The sequence below is a fragment of the Callospermophilus lateralis genome, chromosome 11 (assembly GCF_048772815.1).
Source record: "Callospermophilus lateralis isolate mCalLat2 chromosome 11, mCalLat2.hap1, whole genome shotgun sequence".
Taxonomy (NCBI): domain Eukaryota; kingdom Metazoa; phylum Chordata; class Mammalia; order Rodentia; family Sciuridae; genus Callospermophilus; species Callospermophilus lateralis.
In genome coordinates, this window is record NC_135315.1 from 40,124,722 (window position 1) to 40,150,031 (window position 25,310).

The 25,310-nt window shown below is 35.8% G+C and overlaps 1 protein-coding gene and 1 pseudogene across 2 annotated transcripts in view; one reads left to right on the top strand and one right to left on the bottom strand.

The window, feature by feature from the left end:
* Nucleotides 1–25,107, bottom strand: part of Suz12 (SUZ12 polycomb repressive complex 2 subunit) — a 49,065-nt gene extending 23,958 nt beyond the window's left edge. The window contains exons 1-6 of one of the 2 annotated variants that reach the window (XM_076869303.1): nt 24,616–25,107; nt 22,332–22,378; nt 22,178–22,242; nt 16,016–16,084; nt 4,637–4,686; nt 1,217–1,302 (exon numbers count right to left, since the gene is read on the bottom strand). In XM_076869303.1, the coding sequence (XP_076725418.1) occupies nt 1,217–1,302; nt 4,637–4,686; nt 16,016–16,084; nt 22,178–22,242; nt 22,332–22,378; nt 24,616–24,889 (591 nt within the window). In that variant the 5' untranslated portion in view covers nt 24,890–25,107. The remainder of the gene's footprint in view (nt 1–1,216; nt 1,303–4,636; nt 4,687–16,015; nt 16,085–22,177; nt 22,243–22,331; nt 22,379–24,615) is intronic. The other variant, XM_076869302.1, reaches the window with a different exon arrangement.
* LOC143411043 (U6 spliceosomal RNA) lies at nt 9,565–9,663 on the top strand (annotated as a pseudogene).
* Nucleotides 25,108–25,310: the final 203 nt, after the last annotated feature.

The following is a 25,310-nucleotide window of genomic DNA, read 5'->3' on the forward strand; positions in this document are numbered from 1 at the left end:
AATGGTAGGTAATATCTTTTAAAAAACAAAACAAAACAAAAAAAACTAGAATACTGGCTCATAGTCTACTGCACAAAGGAGTGTAAAATGAGAAATATTAAATCTCACTCACATCCCAAGTTCTATCTAACACTACAGAATGACTAATACTGGCAGTTGACTATTATATCCTTCCAAGAAGACATTGGTGCTTTTTTAGAAAAACTAAAAAGAATCACATTACATTATTATTCACATTTTTTTTGCATTTGAGGGAGATACTGGGATTGAACCCAGGGATCCTTTAAAACCTGAGCTACATCCCTAGCATTTTTTTTTTTATTGAGACAGGGTCTCAACTAAGTTGCTTAGGGCCTCACTAAATACCTGAGGCTGGCCTTGAACTTGCAATCCTCCTGCCTCAGCCTCCCAAATTGCTGGGATTACAGGCATGCGCCACCACACCCAGCTTAAATTCAGATTTTAATTATCTAATTCTTGCACAATTTTTCCCTCACTGTTTGTATGGGGGCTGGGTAGAAGTAAGGAGCAATGTGTCCAAACTTTACATAAACTTTTTAATATATGTAATTATATTGCTGCTTCCTATGGCCATAGTCAACTTTCCACCAATGCTCTAGCAGTTTTCAACCCCCTTATCATCTTAATAAGATTCTGATAGGACATAAGCATAGGAACCTCTATATAGGTCAGTTCCTGTTTCTCTTAAAAGACTGAAGGACTTGAAGCTACTCAAAGTATATCTGTTGGCTTTGGTAGGTTGCCCAGGAAACTTAACCACTGTAACACTTGTTTCTATGGTGAAAAGATTTTATCTTCTAAATAAAAATTTGAAGCAATGTATTAATAAGTTAATGGCTGATAATGCTGATAACAAAATTTCTTTGCCTGAGAGTAGTGTTTCTTTTGGGAAAAAACCTCTCTTACCCCTTATTTAAAATTTTAATGAGTACTAATAGCAAGAAAGAACCTAACAGAACTGAAATGATAGTGAAGCAAATAAATTAACATCATAAAATGCTAAAATATAGCTTCTTTCCTTATCTCCAGATTCCTATGGAGAAAGTTTTGTATGCATTAGAAAAAAACACAAAGTTATGGAAGGCCGCAAAGAAGTTAGTGTTATAATTCAGCCATCAACATATTTCTACATATGCATAAACAAGTTCAATTAATAAAATCATTCCACTTGATCTACCAGTATTTTATACATTACCTTTCTTTTTTTGTGGCAAACTTTGACAAGCAGGACTTCTAGGGTAACAGAATTTTGTTCATTTTCTGAGTTTTGTGATGGCTTATCTAAACAGAAAATCAATATTATAAATAAATACAGTATGTATTTTCCCAAGAAGTTTGGGAATTTCAAACAACAAAGACTTCCCATAATAAAGACTCAAAACAAGTTGACTCATTCTTCTTTCCCCAATTAAGTTCCAAACTTGCAGCAAACACTTTAAAAGCCTCTTTATATAGTTATTTAAATAAACCTTTCATAAGAAAAACATAATTACCTTCCTATATACCAATTACTTCTGATTTCAAGATTTAACATTTATGATAATAACATAATAAACTGCTACTAAAAAGTAATTTTGATAAACATAGTTAAACCCTCTTGGCAGAAATTATGAAAGAAATGAGTATATAGACAACCACAGGAAAAAAAAAATAAGTATCTTTAATTTTTTCCTCTTTCCAAAATCAATTACTAGGAAATTTAAATTGGTTACTATTATATGTTTGTTTATGAGATACTGAACTAAAAAGGTTCTTTAATTGATCATAATTTTAGAAAAAGAAGTTAGTTTTGTTTTTTTTTAAAAAACCCTTTCCCCAGAATTTATAAAGTCTAAATAGGAAAGCAAAACCTTGCTACTGTTTACTACCTAGGATAATCCCATAGCTTATAAAATTTACTAATTTCAGTTTTGACTTCTAAAGTCTATATTTTTTATACCAATTAACAAAAGCCTTACAAACTTTAGGTTCCAGAGTACTCCTCTATAATATGCTTGTCTTTAAAGTCCCAAAGGTTTCAGGGCTGTGAATGTAGCTCAATAGAAGAGGACCTGCCTAGCATGTGAGAAGTCCTAGGATCAATCTCCGCTACCTCATAAAGTCCAAAATGTGTTAACTAAATATTCAATCATTAATTCCTCATTAACCTTCAACATAGAACTATTATAACAGATGAATATATCATCACATACATGAAGAAACAAAAAGTTTCCAATAATACTTTTTCACTTTAAAAATCATCTCTTCACACAGGGTGTAAACATCTGTATCAGTCTCTTTGAAAGCTGAATCAGGATGAAAACACATGTATAGCAAAAAAAAATCCAATAGTCCAAACTCAGAAACAAAAATTCTCAGAATAATTCTCACCATGAAAATGGTACCCTAATAATCTCTATATTTATTCTTAGCTCTTTCACTAGCAATTGCTAAGCAAAAGTCTTCATTTAAAAACAAAAAGGGGAAAAATGCAAATTTTAGGAATTTTTTTTTTTGTGTGGTGCTGGGGATTGAACCCAGGGCCTTGTGCACATGAGGCAAGGATTCTACCAACTGAGCTATATCCCCAGCCCTAGGGATTTTGACATTGATTTTGTATCCTGGTTTCTTAACGTTAATTCCTTAAAAAAAAAAAATGTAACTTGAATGAACATGAGAGGAAATGTACATGCTTCTTCCTAACTTATGCTAATTTCAAAGTTATAATAGGAAATTGTTTTCAGGAAACTATCATCAGAGCTCACTTTCAGATTGACTTTTAATAATATATAGAAAAGAAACATCGGGTATGGTGGAGCACGCCTGTAACCCCAGTGGCTTTGGAGGCGAGACAGGAGTATCTCGAGTTCAAAGCCAGCCTCAGCAATAGCAAGGTGCTTAGCAACTCAATGAGACTCTGTCTCTAATAAAACACAATATAGGGTTGGGGATGTGGCTCAGTGGTTGAGTGCCCAAGTTCAATCCCTGGTACCCAAAGAAAAAGAAAACAAAAGAAAAGAAACAAAGTGAATTTGACCAATTTTCAAACTTTATATTTTGTCTTGGAGAACAGAAAAAATAGTTTAAACACACTGCTTCCCAAAGATAGATAGATAGATAGATAGATAGATAGATATGCACATTAACAAGTCTCTGGAAACAAAGAGCAAATGAACCTAAAATTTAAAAATTATGAGCTGGGATACAGCTCAATGGTAGACCATTTGGTAGACCATTTGCCTAGCATGTGCTAGGCCCTGGGTTTAATCCCCAGTACCTCAAAAAAGAAAAAACAAAAGTATTAGATTTGATACATACTTTCGAAGTAACACAGAAAACCAAATATAGATGAATAAAAATAAGGATCCCAGAATATAAGTGTAAATAATTTGGGGGGGGGGACATAGAAATGCCATTTGGCTTACTTCTTATATAAAAATGGACCAGATCTAGGGCAAAACCTGAAAATTACATTAGCTGATAATAGACATGACCAAATTACAAAAATCGTACATTAAAAACATGAGCAGGTTCAGTGGCACACGCCTATAATATGAGCAGCTCAGGAGGCTGAGGCAGGAGGATCACAAGTTCAAAGCCAGCCTCAGGAACTTAGCAAGGCCCTCGACAACTCAGTGAGACCCTGTCTCTAAATACAATACAAAATAAGGTTGGGGATGTGGCTCAATGGATGAGTACCCCTGAGTTTAATCCCCTGCACACCACCCCCCCAATAAAAAAACAGTTAAAATGTTCTACTATACTATTTTAATATAAAACTTTGTTGTTTTTTTTTGTTTTCCAGCAGGACTTTGAATCAGTGCTAAGGTCTTTCACATGCTATGCAGGTACTCTACTACTAAACTATATACATATACAGCCCCTTAAACTTTGTTTCTTACTGAACAATAAAGGAAGACCAACCTGGTCTCTGTTGATAATAAAGGTTTTATTCCATTCCACGATAATTAGTGGATGTATACACAAATTTAGGATGGACTAAGTTTAGAGGCATTTTATCCATTTTTTAAAAAAACAACTATAATTTTCCTCAGCATGCTTTCGGGTTTTACTGAAGTAATATAAAATATTATATAATTTCCTTGGTTTAATGCCTAACATATTGATAATATCCATTTATTTAGGAAAAAACATGATGCAATAACATACACTCAAATGTCTTTGCAGAATGGATTCTTTACCTATTGTGGTTTTTCTAAATATATGTAGACATATGTATTTATTTAGTTAGTTGTCAACGAAACTTTATTTTTTACTTATTTATGCAGTGCTGAGGATTGAACCCAGTGCCTCACACATGCTAGGTAAGTGCTCTACCGCTAGGCTACAACCCAAGTCCCCTATTCCAGTTCTAAGGCAATTAATTAAAATTTTCATCATTAGACTTCAAACCTGAAGTTCAAAAACAAGTAGCAGAGGGCTGGGGCCGAGCTCAGCAGTAGAGCACTTACCTAACTTACACAAGGCCCTAGACTCCATTTCCAGCGCTGAAAAACAACAAAGAACACTTCCCCAATAGAACATCTTTCCCATTAAATGTAATCTTAATACCAATTTTTTTAAACATTCCCAAACATATTTGGTTGTTGGATGCCAAAATATTTAAGGTACATACCATTTTTGTGGAAGAAACCAGTAAATGTAAGCTGCAAATGAGCTGACAAGCTAAACAAAACAAACAAAAGTTTTCATCACATTAATATTCTATAATAAAATAGCCTAGACTTTAATTTATAACAGTGAAAGCTACTCCAGCTAATTTATAAATATTTGATTTTCTCATTCTTAATTGCTGTTCTGGCCCATGACTCCATGTGCTTTACCATCATTAAGAATGACATCCAAATGAGTGTGTCTACTATATACTTTAAACCAATAAACCACCAAAATCCTCCAAATCCACAAAAATAAAAGCAAAAACAAAAATCACAGGAATAGGGCAGGGAAAAAAAATAGACAAAATGAGATGCCAGATAAATTACTGTGCTTTAGTGTCTTACCTACAAAATGGAAGGTTTCCCTTCCCACATCACAAAAGGAAATTTTGATAAGGAGAGTTGAATTGATCCAAGTGTTTGACTTGACTTAAAGCAATGGAAATTCAACCCTTCTAATCCATGATGCAAACCCTTTGTTTTACATTTCAACTAGGAGTGAAACACCAACTACAAATCTACTATAGTTCTGTAATTCACTTTCAACATGCCATTTTCACTTTTTTCCGAAGAAGCTATTCAAAAGGAAGCATGAACCAGTGAGCCTTTGTTTTGAAAAAAGCTATTATCAATGAAAAACTATTAGGATGGGACAGAATAAACAAACACCAACAGCTTTTGTAAACCTTTAAAGCCCAAGAGAAAATAGGCTTATCTATTGGTCAGGAGTCGTTCATAACATTTTAGAGCACACTTTCTATGATGTGATACTGGCAAGAGAAAACAGACAGTGAGGAAAGGAAAGCAGAACTGATCCTTTAACTCAAGAAATTTACCAGTGAAAAGAATGAAAGTAAATAATACTTACAGAACAATAAGAACCAGTCAAGGGTATGTTTTTTTTTTTTTTTTCCTTACATGATGGTAACAATCTAGATATTTTTTATAGTAGAAAGGAAGAGTTACAGAAAGACATTGAGGCTAGAGCAATGACAAAAATGAGAACATATTATACTCTAAATTTGCCTAGGACTCCTCTTTTCCAAGATATAGAAGAGGCAAGTAAGATATTTCAATGAAAGATGTGGGGATGCCTATATTTTCCAAGTGAAGTAAACCATCCAACTGATAAAAAAACTAGAGCAGGAACATTGTGGGGGCACTTCTAGAACTGTACTAAGGAAAGCATTCGAGAATATCAGTAGAGAACAAAATGACAATGGAAGAGTAGAAGTACAAAGGTTTAAGCAGTATTAGTATAATTTTTTAATATTTATTTTTAGTTGTAGGTGGGCACAATATCTTTATTTCATTTTTATGTGGTGCTGAGGTTTGAACCCAGTGCCTCACATTTGCTAGGCGAGCACTCTACCTCTGAGCCACAACCCCAGCCCCTAAAAAGTATAATTAAGAGGCAAAAACTGAGGCAGAGCTGGGTATGGTGGTGCACACCTATAATCCCAGCAGCTAGGGAGGCTGAAACAGGAGGATCACGAGTTCAAAGCCAGCCTTAGCAATGGCGAGACGCTAAGCAACTCACGTCTCTAAATAAAATACAAAATAGAAAAAAAAAAAAAATTAAAGTAAAATACAAAATGGGCTGGGGATGTGGCTCACTGGTCAAGTGCCCCAAGTTCAATCTCTGGTACCAAAAAAGGGGAAAAAAAAGGCAAAAACTAATAATAATAATATCAACAAAAACAGTATACAATGGAATTCTTAAAAATAGGTAATTCAAATATTAGAAGCACTTTTAAATTATTTTGTGACATAAATCAGATGATTTTAAAAACACGTGGGAAAGACTAACAATGAAAGAGGCAAGAAAAAAATTTTAGGGTTTATCTGGATTATAGTGATTGATACCTGACTATGTAAGTTTGACAAAAGAATTAATTATACACCAAAAGGAGTGAATGAATGTAAATTATACTTCAAAACAAATAAACAAACAAAAAAAGACATTGGGGGATTGACTGACTATACAAACCAAAGAATTTTTCAAAGTCATGCAAATGTTTTACACTTTTGATTGTGGCAAAGATTAAAAACTATATACATTTGTTAAAACTTGAACTATCAGCCAGGAGTGGTAGTGCACACTTATAAACCTAGACTTTCGGGAGGCTGAGGCAAGAGGATTATAAGCTCAAGGTCAGCCATGAAAACTTGTTGAGGGGGGATGGGAAGTTGATGATCTGTAATTTGATGATACAGAAGACCCCAGGATCCTGTACCTTTTTTTAAAGCCTTGAACTATATACTTAAGATGAGTATATTTATTAAATGTAAACTATACTCAAAGTTGATATTTTAAAAGTACATTAGTCATTTACATGATATTTTACTAAAAGGATGGTTCATAGGATGGGCATGGTGGCACACGCCTTTAATCCAAGCAACTTGGGAGGCTGAGGCAGAAGGATCACAAATTTGAGGCCAGCCACATAAACATAGTGAGACCCGGTCTCAAAATAAAACATAAAAAGGGCTGGAGATGTAGCTCAGTGGTTAAGTGCCCCAGGGTTCAATCCCTAGTACGCACCAATAAAAGGAAAGAGAAGGAGGATAGTTCAAATTTTTCCATAAAAATGGACCCATAAATAAGATGGGTATGGTGGTGCACACCTGTAATTTCAGTGGCTTAGGAGGCTGAGGCAGGAGAATCATCATTGAACTCAAAGCCAGTGTCAGCAATTTAGCAAGACCCTGTCTCAAATATAAAAAGGGCTGGGATATAGCTCAGTGGTTAAGTGCCCCTGGGTTTGATCCCCAATACTAAAAAAAAGCAATTTCAAAAATTTCATAAACATTTCCTTAAAAAGTAGTTAAAACTCCAAAGTATAGCTAAAAGAAAGAAACATTCTATAACTTCCACAATGTTAGAAGATAATCCATTACAACTCTAGCCAACTCCTAGTTGGTTCAATTAAACCTATATACAAGGCCAAGTTAATCTTTCCTTTTTCTTTACGTTGGAAGATTGAATGCAAATCCTCATGCAGATTAATTTTCTGAAAACACCATTTTCTACCTATCATTCCTTTCTGCAAATTTTCTTTCCTTTTTTATTATTTGTTGATAGATCCTTATTTTATTTATTTATATGTGGTGCTGAGAATCGAACCCAATGCCTCACACATGCCAGGCAAGTGTGCTACTAATTTTACTTTTAATATTTTCACTTTGTTTTTAAAATTTCTTTTCTACAACTTTTTTTTTTCTTGGTACCGGGGACTGAACTCAAGGGCACTCAACCATTGAGCCACATCTCCAGCTCTATTTTGTATTTTATGTAAAGACAGGGTGTCTGAGTTGCTTGGTGCCTCCCTATTGTTAAGGCTGGCTTTGAACTCTCCGATCCTCCTGCTTCAGCCTCTCCAGTCACAGGGATTACAGGCGTGAGCCATCACACCTGGCTGCAATTTTCTAATTAGTACCCCAACTACCAAATCCATTGTCTAATCACTGTCTATAATATGATTTCATTTCTTATTATCTTCATTAAAGCTTTACATGAGAAAATAGAATGATAAAAGAACCAGAAAATTCCAATTTCACTTCTGGTTCAGTTCTTAGTTGTGACCCGATACCTATGAGTACAATTACCTCTGTTAAGATTGTGAAGTTTGCATAAAATAACAGATCCAGTATTCTCTCATTTTACCAAGACGCCAAGCCCACCCATCCAGAACTTAAGTATAACCTCTTTACTTTATATAAACACTTTTATTTATTACTGTCACTATTCCTGCATACACATTCTTTTGAAATCTTTATATTTTATTGGTGTCCCTAGCAGTGTCTTACAGAAAGACACTTAATAAATGCTTTTTGTAAAGGATAAGAATGTCCTCCTAGAGTAATAGTTTTTGAAGGTCAGGGTTCATGGCCCATTACACTGTGATATTAATAGTATTTACGCTGTTTTTTCTGGGAAATGTGATTCCAAATTCTAAGTTCCAGCTGTGACATGCCAGAAACATCTTGTATTATTATCTACTCTAGAAAATATTTAAATAGTATTATTCAAAATGTGGCTGTAAATTGAGGTTATTAGGTACACTTACCATTCCACAATAATGTAAGAAATTGAGAATAAGACTTTAAAACCTTTTTAGAAATTTAGCCGGAAGGAAGAGGATTGCAGTTTCAAGGCCAGCCTCAGCAATTTAGTGAGACTCTGTCTTAAAAATAAAAAGAACTGGGTATGTAGCTCAGTGGTAAAAAACAAAACAAAATAGAAACTTACAATAACAAAAACTGTATAGAAATTTAACAGTGTGAAAATATCTTGAGCATGAGCAATGTATTTTACAAATAAAAGTATCAATATAAAAAAGGCTTGAAATTAACAATGGGAATATGGTTTGCTGTACAAGATTCCCCCCAAACTCCCACCTCAAAGGATACACTATATATACATATATATAATCTAGAATAAGTGTAACCATTTTCACTTGCATAGGTGGTTTCTTCCCCTTTTTTTCATAGGTGGTTTTTTCCCCCTTTTTCTCTTCCCTCTTATAGCTACTATGTCCATATCCTAACTGTTTAAGCTGGATCAGATAAAGAAAGGGGGAAAAAAATCATGTAAGACCAATTTGGGGGCTGGGGATGTGGCTCAAGCGGTAGCGCGCTCGCCTGGCATGCGTGCGGCCTGGGTTCAATCCTCAGCACCACATACAAACAAAGATGTTGTGTCCGCAGAAAACTAAAAAATAAATATTAAAAATTAAAAAAAAAAAGACCAATTTGGTTTTATTTAGGCTACAAAGAATCTAGTTTAGATGAGCAGAAAAAAGATATCAGATAAGGATTTAGATCATGTTTCCTGTCCATACATTCTTAGGAAATAAGCAATATAGATGAAAGAAAATGGATGAAGGTGCTTGCTTCGACAGTACACGTACCAAAATTGAAATGATATAGAAAAGATTAGCATGGCCTCTGCAGAAAGACGACATGCAAACTATTCCATGTTTTTACATGACTGACCAAATTATATTTTTATACTGTGTGCATACACAAATATGTAATATGAATTGCACTAATATGTATAATTATAATCTACTAATACAAAAGTTGATGAAACATTTGCAATTTTGGAATAGTACATTCTAAACTCAAACATCTGACAGTTTTCAATCAGTCTGCAGAATAAGTTAAAAGAGACTAACATTTTGAAACATGATTCATGTTAGAACTCCAAATTTTAATAGCCAGATCCAAGAAAGATATCAATGTTTATATGCCGAAAAGAGACCAAGATCAGTATCTCCAGTTTATACACACTAATCTGATAATGGCAGGTAAAAAGCTTTGCTTCCAGGGTCATGGCTATGATTACCTCAAAACAGCACAAGTTGATAAGCTACTTGGCATTTATACTGCTAGATAGCAGCCATTCAACTTTTCTTATAGAATTTATCCTATGATATATAAAGCTGAGGAGTTGGAGACTACATTGAGCCCATTATTCTGGAATCCAGGCTCCCCAAATATAGGGTTCAGACTCAGATGAAAACATTTTGTAAGTGAGAAGATTAAGTTGGATGTGGGAATGGTGTATGTCTATTACACATAAATGGATCACTTTCCAAAATAACTGTAGGGAAAAGGCATGTGTTACAACAGGCTCAAAGAAGATATTCTTACATATCCTACAAAACTGTATTATCTGTCCATGGTCATCTATTCAAGACTCTTTCCATGCCACTCTTCTTGCCTCAAAGGCTATATTTACCATATTCTTTTTTTTTTTTCTGAAACCATCTACCTGTTCATTCTCCCTCCCCATTTTATTCTTATGTTCATACACCACTGCACTCAGACCAGCCTGTGTCCATCTTTCAAATCATGGCTTTCACCATCACTATTTCCATATCCAAGAGAGCTGTGTCTTCTATTTTATATACTCATGGCTTCCCCATACTTTTCTTTCCCACAATTATAATTTTATTCATTATGTCTTTCCTCCTAAACATTATGCTCCATAAAGACAGATCGTGTTTTGGAATTGGTGTGAGTATACTTTATATACAATCAGAAGTATGAAAAATTATGCTCTGTATGCGTAATATGAATTGTAATGCATTCTGCTGTTGTTTATTAAAAAATCGATTTTTAAAAAAAGACAGATGTGTTTTGATCACCATTATATCCCCTAGGGCTTATATACAAACCTGGGAAATGGAAGCCTAAGGAAATTGGACCCCCCAGACCTTGTTTCTGTACAAAAAGATGCTTATAATAGGGAATGTTTAGGAAGGGAAGATTATTAACTCAAAAGTTTGGATATTAACAAAAAACACTGATAAAAGGCACTTGAGGGCTAGGGATATAGTGCTAGGGATATAGTACTTGCCAAGGATGCACAAGGCCTTGGGTTCAATCCCCAGAACTGAAAAACTAAAACAAGATGAAATAAAACAAAAAACACTTTGCCTTGTGACACTACTGAAAAAATAGGCTTGAAAATACCCCCAATAAAAGGTATCTTTTGAGGGGATTTCTCCAACTACTAACACTGGGCTAGAAATGAAAGCAGAACAAAGAAGAGAGGAAACATTCTACTTTTCATTGCCCCTGCAAACACATTTGTAAGCAACTCCAATCTGAAAATCTTCTCAGGATGTGTTTTCTCTATGGAAATGCACTTAAAAGTTTAAGAATTATTCCAACTCTTTGGACTAGAGAATTCCAATATTGGCAGGTATACCCTGCTAGATTAATAACTACAGAAAAGCAAGAGATATTTATTCTAACAAGCAATGCTTGGTCCCCATACATTCAAAATTAGAGTGCCAGAAATAAGAGTTAGAGAAGATATCATATAAGCCATCCTAAAAGGAAAATAAAGATATTTAAAATATACCTAACCACACCAAAAAAGCAAGAAGAAACATCAGGAAAACCTGGGAACCAAAGGTATAACCATAATGAGTTTCTAAAATTTGCTAGTTCTGAAATTTTCAAAAGCTACTCAAAAAAAAAAAAAAAAAAAAAAAAAGAGAGAGAGAGAGAAAGAAAGGAAAGAAAGAAAAAAGAATTTTTTTTTCTTTTGGGGCACAGATGGTGGGTTTTATTGAATTTTAAGGTTACAAATTGAGTTTTGGGGCTGTGGCTATGGCTTAGTGGTAGAGCGCTTGCCTAGCATGTGTGAGGCCCTGGGTTTGATTCTCAGCACCACATACAAACAAATAAATAAGTAAAGGTCCATCAATAACTAATAAAAATATTTTTTTTAATTGAGTTTTGGAGCTGAGGTTGTGGCTCAGTGGTAGCATGCTTGCCTAGCATGTGTGACGCACTGGGTTGGATTCTCAGCATCATATATAAATAAATAAAATAAAGGTCCATCAAAAACTAAAAAATATTTTTAAAAATTGAGTTTTAAGGTTACAAATGACAATTTTGGTCTAGTATCACAGATTGACTGATACCTTAGAAAAAGGAAAAAAGAAACACAAAATATATACATGTTTTCTATTGTCTCCTTCTACTAACGTTTTTGCAAATGATTTCCAAGAACTTGGATCTAAAGTATTAGCCAGACACAGTGGTGCCTGCCTGTAACCCCAAGGGATCGGGAGGCTGAGGTATGAAGATCACCAAATTCAAGGCCAGCTTTAGCAAGGCCCAAAGCAACTTAGTGTAACCCTGTCTCGAAATTAAAAATTAAAAAAGGGCTAGGGGTGTGGCTCAATGGCACAGCATTCCTGGGTTCAATCCCCAGTACTCCCACAAAAAATTAAGCATAAACCAGGCATGATGGCAGATGCCTGTAATCCCAGCAGCTCAGGAGGCTGAGGCAGGAGGATTGTGAGTTCAAAGTCAGCCTCAGCAAACATCCAGGCACTAAACAACTCAGTGAGACACTCTCTCTAAATAAAATAACAAAATAGAGCCGAAGATGTGGCTCAGTGGTAGAATGCCCCTGAGTTCTATTCCTGGTAACCCAACCCCCATAAAGAAACAAACAAATTTAAAAGCCATGAGAGCTGGGGCTATATCTCAGTAGCAGAGCACTTGCCTAGCACATGTGAGGCACCGGGTTCAATCCTTAGAACTGAATAAAAAATAAATTTAAAAAGGCATTCTGTCCATCTACAATTACAAAAAAATTAAAATAAAATAAGAAAGATGATGATGACCATGGAATACCAACTGCTTTTACACAAATAAAGATAGGATTTGGGTTTAGAATAGAAGTTGCTATAAATGTCATAATCATCTCAGGAATTTGTACTTAAATTTTAGGCTATAGTACTATGGTATTATTGTGTATAATGATTATCACATTGAGTTCTGGGGATTAAATATACTGGGCTTTGGAATAGAGACATTACAACTTTGGAAGTACAGAAAAAACAAGAACTCCAAGCCAGGCATGATAGCATATGCAGGAGGATAACAAATTCGAGGCTAGCCTGAGCAATTTAATGAGGTCCTGAGCAACTTGGTGAGACCCTGTCTCAAAAAATAAAAAGCACTGGCTATATAGTTCAGTGTTAAAGTGCCCCTGGGTTAAATCCCCAGTACCAAAAACAAAAAGGAAAGAAAGAAAAAGAATTTCAGTACAAAATGCCTAGACTACTGATGTTAAACAGATGCAGTATCCAATTAAACTCAAGGAGATCCCTGTGTCTGAGATGGTACAGAGAACACAGAAGAGAAATGCTTTTATATTATGATTTCAGATTTTAACTTCTAATTAATGTCACAAACAACAAAGACTTGCTTTGTTCTTTTTTCTTAATTTTTTTTTTTTAGTTGTCAATAGACCTTTATTTTATTTATTTATATGTGATGCTGAGAATCGAACTCAGGGTCTCACACATGCTAGATAAGGGCTCCACCACTGAGCCACCACCCCAACCCTTGCTTTGTTCTTTTTTAAGAACAAATTTGACAATAGATTTTTATAAGCAAAGTTTTATAGTGCTGGCATTATTTACTGGTATATAATGTACTTCTTACAACCCTGTGTGAAAAAGTTTAGTACAATAGAAATAGGGTTACTTTGAGATGAGAAATACACTTAAATAACTTGAGGGTCTGGCAAGTAAACTTAAAATGAAGCACTTTCCCAATGCATCTAGTATCCCTAGGAGCAAGACTGAGACATTCATAAAAATCTCTCACTGAAACAGCTAGATCCTAAAGACTGAAAATTTTGTCTTCCAAATTATAAGTAGGAATTTTAATGTAATCCTTAGATTTGGTTCTTTACGTTGAACCCACAAGGTCAAAAAGAACAAAAGTTATTGGAAGAATAATTATGTACAAAGAACTGACCGGTATTATCTCCCTCATAACACACATTCTTAGGGAAGCTCTGTAATATTTATCAAAGACAATGACAATGAGATAATAATAGTTTAGCAGTGATGAACTAGAATTTTAATAGGGAAAATTAAGAAAAGAGTCTAGTTTTCTTATTATTATTATTGGCTCACTCGTCATTCTCATTTGAAACCTGAAAGGTCTAGAGGACACTTTATACTTAGGTGGTCAAGAAAAGAAGCGAGCAGTCAGATCAGGCTCTAAGTAAAAAAAGGCCCTGAGGAGGCTGGGGATATAGCTAAGTGGTAAAACACATGCTCAGACTGCACAAAGGCTCTGGATTCCACAAAAAAGACCCTGAGCATCCCAAGACCTAGCCCAAGAGTAGACAACCAACTAAGCATCTGGAATAGCAATTCCAGCAAAAGGTAAGTGTGCAAGGCACTGGCAATATTTTCAGTTCTATTTTAAAGAGTACATAGAGCCAGGCGCAAGGGCACATACCTACAACCCCAAGGATTTGGGAAACTGAGGCAGGAGGATTGCAAGTTCAAGGCCAACCTCAGCAATTTAGCAAGGTCCTAAGCAATTTAGTGAGACCGTCTCAAAATAAAAAATAAAAGGGCCAGGGGATGTAGCTCAGTGGTGAAGTGCCTCCTGTGTTAAACTCCCATTCCCCCCCACACACACACCAATGCCCACAAAAAAAGTACATAGTCTAGGTAAAGATTTAAGATTCCAGAGTTGACCGCCATACCTTATTTGCAAGTCAGAATTTACCTACATATTGAAGTACAAATTACACTTCAATCCTATAAGAATACAAGATATAAAACAAAACTGTTGTTTTTATAATTTAAATAACATAATCAACTAATTCAATAGCCAACTCAAGATATAAGCCAACTACAAAGAAAAATGAAATCTTTTATCAGTCACTAAAACAATAAGAAAACAAATGCAGCACTGTTAAGCATATATCTTATCAAAACTGTAAAATGGATTAAAAAGAAAAAGAAAAATACATTGTAACAATTTCCTAACTCCGTTTTTTGAAAAGGACTGGGAATGTGGCTCAGTGGTATAGAGCACTTGCCTATGACACAATGCCCTGGGTTCAAGCACTGGGGGGGTGGGGGGAGATCCATATTTTCTAGTTCTTCATTCTCTCTAAAAGCAGTCAATGAATGAATAACCACCACACAAGTTCCTGTTTCTCTTTAGAAGAATATTCACTTTTTAGTTTGAATGTCAAAGATAAAAACAGAATTTAAAAATGCATATCATCTAGAGTAAGGAAATAATAAACTAATCAGAATATAAAGGATTACCCAGATGTGTAATCCCAGCTACTTGAGATTACACATCTGGGATTAGCACACCTATAATTCCCATTACTTAAAAGATTAAGGCAGGAATATCCCAAGTTCAAGGACAGCCTGGGTAATTTAGTGAGACTCTGTCTAAAAATAAAACTAAAAAGGGCTGGGATATAGCTCAATGATAGAGTACCCCTGATTCAATCCCCAACATAATAATAAAGAATATTAAGCAATTAGTTCTAGTTATACATTTGAAAGTGTACGATAAGTAGGTTCTGTCAAAAGGGTCATAAAATTATATTTCGCATGATATTTAAATAAGAGAAAGGAAAGGATAGAATATGAAGATGATTATTTAGAAGAGATGTGACACTGTGAAGTACCTAGCACAGAAATGTGATTCTCCACTCCCTCAGGTGAGATGAACTGCAGAAATTACAGATTTTTATCCAAAATGTCACAAGTTGGCAATAAACAATAACAAACACAACTGCCTCACAAATAGTGAGTTCCTACACATTGTAGATATTCAAGCTAAGGCTTAAGAATTCTCTTTTCAGGGTCACTACAAAAATTAATTCCTGAGTTGGGTTGAATTTGGGCCAACTGACCTCTAAGATTCCTTCCAATTCCCAACAGAACTGAGGTGATCACTAGGGAAATGATCACTATTAGGTTTTCCTCTTTCCTCAAATACATCACTTAATATAAACTAATAAGTTATCTTACCTATGAGATTCTTGCTCTCCTTTCATTTTCTCTACTTTTGATAACATATCATCAACTTTAAATGTCTTCCTGGAAGAAACAGATAAACAAAATAATCACTTCTCAACTGGGAAAGAACAAACAAATTACACTTTATTTTCACTATAACAGGCTAGATGGAAATCTGATTTTGATTATTTTTACCTAGATAAATTATGAAGGGTTCGCTGTAACAATGAGTACTATTAAAACGCGTATGTTACAACACAGCAAACATGCTTTGTCATAAAATCTTTTGTAATTATTCCCAAATGAGTGATTCCTCTTTACCATGGCATTTGATTTATATTTCTTTTGACACAGTCTCCTACCTGTGAAATCTGTGTAAATATTTTATTTTCTCATATAGATTATAAGCTCCTGAAGGGCAGTGATTGCCTCTCTTCAAGCAAGTAGTGTTCGGCATAGTGCCCTATTCTTGGTAGGTATTCAAATATCTATTAAACTAGGTGAAACAAAGGCAAATTATGTGTATTTTGAAGCATTCATACCATACTTCTTTAAAGCAACCCAACAAAGAAGAACTAGCAGCATCACATAAAAATGGATATTCTATAAAGTATACCAAAGTTTATAAAACATCCTCAAAGGTTACAGTTGAATAATGTCATACTAAAGAGACAGTTTTTAAAAAGTCATGTAAAAATTTGAAATTAGAGGACATATCCATCAAATGATAAAACTGCTTATTATCTTTAACTTGATACTTTTACGAGAAAAAAGTAATTTTTTCACAAAACAGAAACTGAAGTAAAATCTCCCAAAGCAATTAAAGATTGAATGGGTTGTAAAACAAATCTCATTTTACTTCTCAAGGTAGATTTTGGTATCTCCTAGAGATAGAGGTGAAAAACTTTATCCACATATAATTTGTTAATTGTAAAGAAATGTTTCTCTTTTCTTAAGTGAATTTCAGGCTAGGCCACACTGAAATCCTATGCGATTTTATTTTTTGCAGTGCTAGGAATCAAACCCAGGGTCCAGTGTGTGCTAGTCAAGTGCTTTGTCACTGAGCTACATTCTCAATCCCAAATATTTCTCTTTATACCCTCTTATGTGTTCTCTTCAAATTTGGGACTTGAAATTTTACTGTACTCAAAATTTACTTATGACATTATAATGCTTGAATGCAGATAAGAGAAACTGAGGCCAGGCTCATTACTCAAAAACAGCTATTGTCACTTTTTTTGGGGGGCAGGACTAGGGACTGTGCTCTACCACTGAGTTACAACCCTAGACCTCAAAACAACTACTATATTCAATTACTATAATGAAAATTATTAATAGAGAAATGTTAATATAAAATAATGTAAATATATTACAATAAAACATTGGAACAGCAGTACTGATAGTCTATATTCCAGTGATTGAGAAGTCTCTATTAACAAAAGATCTTTTTTTAAAAAAAACTTCTTTGTTTAGAGTAACTAAAAAACTTCAATTTTGAAGTTTAACCCAATAGTCTAGCAAGAAATGCTTTACGAATGATGGCAATTCATTTCTTAATCTCCACAGATGAGAGAAGAAGAAAAATGAACTATTCTAGGCAAGCTACAAAAACAGTTCAATATAAATGCTGAAAAGTTATTATTAAGGAGGGTTTAAAGTTACTGGAAATTTTTTTTAATATTTATTTTTTAGTTATAGGTGGACACAATACCTTTATTTTTATGTGGTGACCAGTGCCTCACATACGATAGGTGAGCGCTCTACCTCTGAGCCACAACCCCAGCCCTGGAAATTTTTAGATATAATATGTTTATGTAATGATTAAGAAATTCTGTCTTGCAGTTGGTTGACTCCACAGATGCCCATCATGTGTATATGGACTCCATGGATTTGGAGACCGATTATACTGTGTTTTTCCTATTATGTTTTTCATAACTGTAATAAAGTTTAACTTGTAAATTACACTCAATAAGAGATTAACAACAGCAACTAATAATAAAATAGACTAATTATTAAAAAAAAAAAAAAGAAATTCTGTCTTTAATAAAGGTAAGACTAAGTCCCAAGGTTCATCTCTTCTAACATTATGAAGTTTTATGCAGAAGAAATGAATAAGAGAACTGAATAGTAACAACCACTTGAAACAGATACAATCATAAAGGCAACCCTACCTTCTTAAGAAAAAACAAACCACATGAACAACTATAGAAAAGCAGTTCCTCCCCCAACACCAAGTATTTCTGTTCTGCAGAAAGGCAATGCTACTGTAGCTCAGCTTTAATAAGGGAAATGGTTATCAAAAGGTCATCAAAAAGGAGAACATTTAAAAATTCAAGAAATTTCTGAAAATTTTCTTGGGAGGGTTCAGAAGTAGTTTACATAAAATCTAATAAAATGGACTCAAAGCCTTTCTCCTTACCTTAAGTTCTACTGCATCAGAATAGTGTTAGCCTATAGAATTTGAATACCTCTGTAAAGTATTAAGACTAAAATATGAAATGAGTTTTACCGATACACGAAGGGTAAAATTACAACTGACAGTATGACTTCCAAGGGAATAACATGCTTGTTCCAATAACAGATACTGGGCTGAAGATGTAGCTCAGTGGTATAACATATTTGCCTAGCACACACAAAGTCCCCACCAAAAAAAAAAAATTATATATGTGTGTGTGTATATACATATATATACACACACATACACATATGTACATATATATGGTGTTATAGTAAAAAGGAGTTCCAAAAATAATTTGCGAAAAGACCACAATCATTGCTAAATCTGCTACCTTTAAAAGTCACTAATGCTTTTGTTTATTATGCTAGGGACTGAAACCAGGGCCTCACACATGCTATCCAAGCATTCTACCATAGAGCTACATACATCCCCAGCCCCCCAAAGTCACCAACTACTTTGAAGAGACAATAGTATTCATCTGAAGATACAAAGGGTTGGCCTACAATTTGCTACAAATTACTCTTAAAACTGGGCATGGTAGCACACACCTGTAATTCCAGTGAAGGGAGGCTGAAGCAGGAGGATTACAAATTCAAAACCAGCCTCAGCAACTTAGCAAAACCATGTTTCAAAAAATAAAAAGGACTGGGGCTGGGATTGTGGCTCAGCAGTAAAGCGCTTGCCCAGCATGCGAGGCCCTGGGTTTGATCCTCTCAGCACCACATAAAAACAAATAAATAAAATAAAGATTAAAAAATTAAAAGGACTGGGGATGTGGCTCACTCCTTGATTTAACCCCCAGTACACACACACACACACACACACACACACAATTACTCTTAAAGTCCAATATATAAAGTCAGGTATATAATAAGAGAGTTTAACCAATGTCTATTCATTTCTTAATGGAAATAAAGGAGAGTTTGATGTTTCTTGGCTAGGCAAACACAACAGTGCATGCAGTGAGGCATGCAGTGAGGCAGAAGATTAGAAGTTCAAGGTTAGCAGAGGCAATTTAGCAGGATCTTGTCTCAAAATATAAGAGTTGGGATGCAGCTCAGTGATAAAGTGCTCCTGAATTCAATTTCCAGCACCAATAATAAAGAAAGAATAAATGTTTTTTTGTTTTGTTTTTTGGCTAGAAAGTTGCTTAAAAATCCCCAAACCGCAAAAATTTTAAAATCTAAATGGCAATAATTAAGAAAATCAGTTTATACTACCAAGTTTTTTATTTTTTATTTTTATTTTTTTTTGAGAGGGAGAGAGAGAGAATTTTAATATTTATTTTTTAGTATTTGTCGGACACAACATCTCTGTTTGTATGTGGTGCTGAGGATCGAACCCAGGCCGCACGCACGCCAGGCGAGCGCGCTACCGCTTGAGCCACATCCTCAGCCCCGTACTACCAAGTTTTTTAAACTATCCATCTACTGAACACAATATATTCCAAAATGAGACAGTCTAATAAACAAACATGATAAGGAAATGAAAAACTTGGCATGGTAGCACACTGCTGTAATCCCAGCTACTTGAGAGGCTGAGGTAGGAAGACTGGAAAGTTTGAGGCCAGCCTGGGCTAAAAACTTAGCAGGATCCTGTCTCAAAATAAAACAAAAAGGGCTGGGGATGTAGCTCAATGGAACAATGCTTGCCTAGTAAGTGCAAGGCCATGGGTTCGATCCCCAGTACCACAAAGGAAGAAAAAGGTAAGATTTTAAATGTATATTTGTAATCCATTTATGGATTAATACACTTATTCTTTAAGAACTTAATCACTTTTAAAATTAAAATTAGGCAATATCTTAACTCAACTGACTATCCATATTAAATATAATTTAGCCAGGCATGGTAGCACACCCCTGTAATCCCAGCAGCCCAGGAAACTGAGGCAGTATTGCAGGTTCGAAGCCAGACTCAGCAACTTGCAAAGCTGTAAGCAATCTAATGATATCCTGACTCAAAATAAAAAATAAAAAGGACTGGGGATGTGGCATGGTGGTAAAAAGCCCAAGGATTCAATCCCTGGTCCCAAAGAATAAAAATTTTAAAATAACTTAGTGAAAGAAAAAGGTTAATTTAATCAAATTTTCTTAGTTCTATAAAATGAATCAAGGGTCAGCAAACTATGGCTGACTACACAGTTTAATCCACAAACTAAGAATGATTTTTTTTTAAGTTGTAGATGGACACAATACATTTATTCTATTTATTTATTTTTATGAATGCTGAGGATGAAATTCAGTGCCTCACATGTGCTAGGCAAGTACTCTACCACTGAGCTCAACCCCAGCCCCCAAGAATAATTTTAACAGAAAAAACATTGGCAACTGATCTGATGACAGAAAACACTTAACTCTGAACCCCAATTAAGCAAAATGTTATCTCAAAAGGATTCTACATTTCTTACTTGTAGGCTTATTACAAAATATTTTACTTTGTATTGTAATATTGAATTTCATCAGTAAAAGAACTGGGGATTTTTTTTTTTTTTTTTTGGTGCTGTTGTTTATATTAAGCACCTGCATAATATCCTTGATTTTGCCTCCTGGCCACAAAAAACCTAAAATATTTACTATCTAGTCCTTTTACGAAAAACGTCTGCTGTACCCTGGTATTAATCAACAGAGTAGATAGGTTCTGTTACCTACTTCATCACACCCTTCCTACTTATTTGGATCCTTAGCAATTTTCACCTTCTGAACACAATGTTTTCTCTTTCTGTCTCTCACCTTAGACTGTTAAAAGACAAATTATTTTAATGTCAATTCTTTAAAATATACTTTAATAAATCTATAAAACTAGATCTTGCTATATAAATGTGATGCCTATTTAATAACTAGGAGTCTCCTAGGGAGTTTCAAAGTCTATTGAAATAGCTTAATGGTTTTAAGACTATAACATACTAAATGTTTGATAGTTCTTTTAAATTTAACTTGTTAACTTGATATACTCAATAAATATAATCTTGCACATAGGACAAGAAACACATTCCATGATTACATTTGGCTAAGTCATAAATGTTAAATGCCAAAAATAAGCTGTGTACCATACCACATCTCCTGACTCCACTATAAGACAGAAAGATTAAGAAATATTTTTTAAAAATTAAGGGCTGGGATATAGCTCAGTGGCAAAGCATCTGCCTTGCATTCGCAAAGCCCCGGGTTGGACCCCCAGTTCCAAAAAAGACAAAAAAAAAAAAAAAAAAGAACTCCACCAAAAAAATAAATAAATAAGATTTTTTAAAAAACCCTTTGGGCTGGGGTTTGGCTCAGTGGTGGAGTGCTTGCCTAGCATGGGTGAGGAACTGGGTTCGATTCCCAACACCACATATAAATAAGTAAAATAAAGACCCACTGACAACTAAAGAATATTAAAAAAAAAAAATTAAACATTATATTTTATGTCTCAAAGATAGTAAGCCCCTTAGTAAGTATTTAAATCCTGGACTTTTACCAAATTTGAAAATAACTAGTGAAAATACGAGTCAATAAAAATCACCCCTCATTCACTTTACTACTAAATCATTTCTACTAGGAAAAAACTGAAATAAATTAGGATTCCAAAAATAATACTATTAAAAATTACTTTGCACCCAATTCAACTAGCCACTATTTCACTTCAGTTTTCATATTTAACCTGTAATTAGAAACAGTACTTTAAGACAAAACTTTCAGATGGTTTGATCAGCTTGAAATAAGATTCATAAAATGTACCTTTTGATGTTTGTTCTGGAGTTTCGATGAGACATGTAAGTAAGAGTTCTGTGCAAAAATATTGGCTATAAAAAAAGTTTTAAAAATATTAAAATACAATACAAATGAAATTATAAAAATGAAATAATATTGATGAATTTCATTGACTACTTACTGCTATGAGATTTCGAGTTCGAAGAAATCTATAGATCTGTGTTGGTTCTAGGTAACAGAAAACAAAAATCCAAACATTATCTAAATTTACTAATTTTTAAGGAAACTATCAACCCAGCCCATGTTATAACCAATAGAATCCAATCACCTGGTATGAAAACTATGTACTAATTATTTAAATCAAGGAAATAAGTATGCACAATATCAAAAGACATTCAATCTATGGCACAGTCACAAAATTCACCGACATTTATTTTAAACTCAAGGCTCTCCATAATCTTGTTCTTAAACCTTTCTGAGGTGGTTACTGTTATTGTGAAGAACCAAATAGTTGTAGTCATTTAATTAGCTAATTTTACTATTTGTAACCCATCTCTTTCCAAAAAGCAGCTGACATAAGGTAGCTATATTCAACAAAATAAATATTTATTGTTGCCAAACAAAATGAAAATTTCACTTTTTAATTGGCCATTTAAAAATTTCATATAGTAACCAGCTAAAATGGAATAAAATCATTTTCCAGACATCCCAATATAGATATGATGAAAATCAGTCAATATTGAAGTCTAAGACATTACATGTAACTAAAATTCACCAAGTATTTTTAACCTGTTTAATTTTTGTTTTACTTAATGTAAATATTATCTCAACATATAAATACTGCCACCAACACATATTTCTGTGCAACTGACAAGAGTCCCAAAGTCTTTTTAATGTTTAAAATTAATTAAAATTTGTAATAAAGGACTTGGATTAAAGTTAAAAAAATAAAGACATATACCACCTTGTATTAATGATCTATTAGTATCACATTTCTTTAAAAAACATCAAAATAAACTAAATGTAACTATATTAATAATTGCACTAAAGCATTTAAACTTCCCAGAAACTAAGACCAATGTTGAAAAGAATCAAGTTGTTTGGTGACCAGATCTAGTTCTTAATAGCAGTTGATTCCTCCCAGGTAGATGCATCAGAAAGCAAATAGTTAAAACTTTCTTGGAGGATTTTTCATAAGATTTAGAAAGAACTTTAAAAATTTCCACTTGTTCTTCAGTTCGTTTTAGTTTCAAGTTAAACTAAAAGAAGATGTTTTAGAAGAAGTACAAATAAGTAGGTTTATTGTCATGTCTGTCCTTCAGTTCTCCATCCTATTTCTAATCAGACGTCCCAGATTTTTTAAAGTATATTAAGCAAAGGAATAACGTGAAATCTCTCTGAAGCAGGTTCACATTCGTTTCAGTAAAAACTGAAATTTCAAGTATTAAATTCCAATTAGAATTTCATGAAGCACTAATGAGAGAGAATGAAGGAGGGGTATTAAACAATGTAATATGTCTTTCCAAGCACAGCTGATACCATGCCCTTAACATATGCCACGGTAAGATTGTAAATAAAGACATTCAGCGGTAGAGCTGAGTTTATTCCAGTTTCTGTAAGATACTTAGCTGTTTAAGATTGCCCAAATTATAATGTCCACACAAAAGCAAAAAATCAGGATATAACAATCATTAAAGAACAGTTACAAGTGATATTGATAGTCGTGATATTGTTTATAAATCCTATTGTTTGTTTCCAGACACCTTGCTCCCGTTTCCACTAAGTCAGTCCTAGTTTTCGCCCTCCAAACAGTCCTTTAAAAGCAGAAACTGACTTAAGGTTCGGGAAGTTAAGACAGGGCTCCCGAGGTCCTCTCCAAGAGAGGATGCTGGCCTACTACCTGTCTCAGTTTACGTGTCCATAAAATGGGTGGATATATTTCAAAAGATTTAAAGCATCAAAAGATGCCATGTTAAGATGAAGCACAAGTTAGTGCCCAGGCATTTCGGACCCATGACAATTTCGCCGGCCTCACTGCATTCATCCCTTCCCAGGCTGACTCTTGCCCCCCTCGAAACCTACAATCGAAACCCCGGTACTTCTGGAGTACGAAAGGCATGAAAGAAAACAAGTACTCGTCCTGGGATCTCCCTGCACCTTCAGTCCAACTGTGCAACCTCATCTCAAAAGCCTGCCCTTAACGAGGGGCCCCCGCGCCGAACCGCTCCTGCGGACCGTGGGGGAGTCAAGAACCCAACCCGGACCTCGCTCCCACCTCCACTAAAGGCCCAGGACTTGGGGTCCCGGGGAGCCGCAATCCCTGGCGTGGGGACATCCCCCGCGAAGCCTCCCTCCACTCCCAAACCAAGTGCACTCGCGGAGAGGAGGGGGCCCGGCCGAGAGTCCTGAGCCCCCGGTGCCGCAAGAGTGCGTCTCCCTGCCCTCAAAGCCTCGCACACACTCACTCTCAAAGGCCTGGAGGAAAAGCTCGTGGTCAGCCTGGACGTGCTCCATTTTCGGCTTCTTCACCGGTAACACGGCGGCCCCCGCCGCTGCCGCCGCGGAAGACGAGGAGGAGGCCGAGTAACTGCCGCCGCCTCCACAGCCCCCGCCGCCGGATTTGCCGCCCGAAGCCGTCGCCGCCGCCACCGCCGCCGAACCCCCGAAGCCGCCTCCCCCGGACCCCGCGCTGGGCCCCGAGCCGCCCCCTCCCCCACCGCCGTGCTTCTGAGGCGCCATCGCGGTTCCTGCCTCCTCCCCCCGCCAGCTACCCGCCGGGCGGCCCCGGAGAGTGAGCGCCTGCAATACCAACCGCTCGCCCCAGCAGGCTCCGGCGGACCGAGGGGGGAAGGAGGAGAGAGGGGAGGAGAGGGGAAGGGAAGGGAGGAGGAGAGGAGGGAAGGAGGGAGGAAAAAAAAAAAAGTGTCTCCTCAGAGCCCCGCTCCGCTTCGGAGGCCGCTCACCCTACCCTGGCCTCGCTCCGCCCACTTCCCCTCCCGGCGCTCCGATTGGCCATCGGGAGCGCGCGCCGCCGGGCCGCCCAGCCTGTTGGCCCGCGGATTCCCCCGTCAGTCACGCGGAGGCGCTTCTCGCGGAGGCGCGGCTTGGTTGGCCCGTGCGCGTTGCCGATCGCGGGCCCGGCCGCCTCTTTGAACTGAAT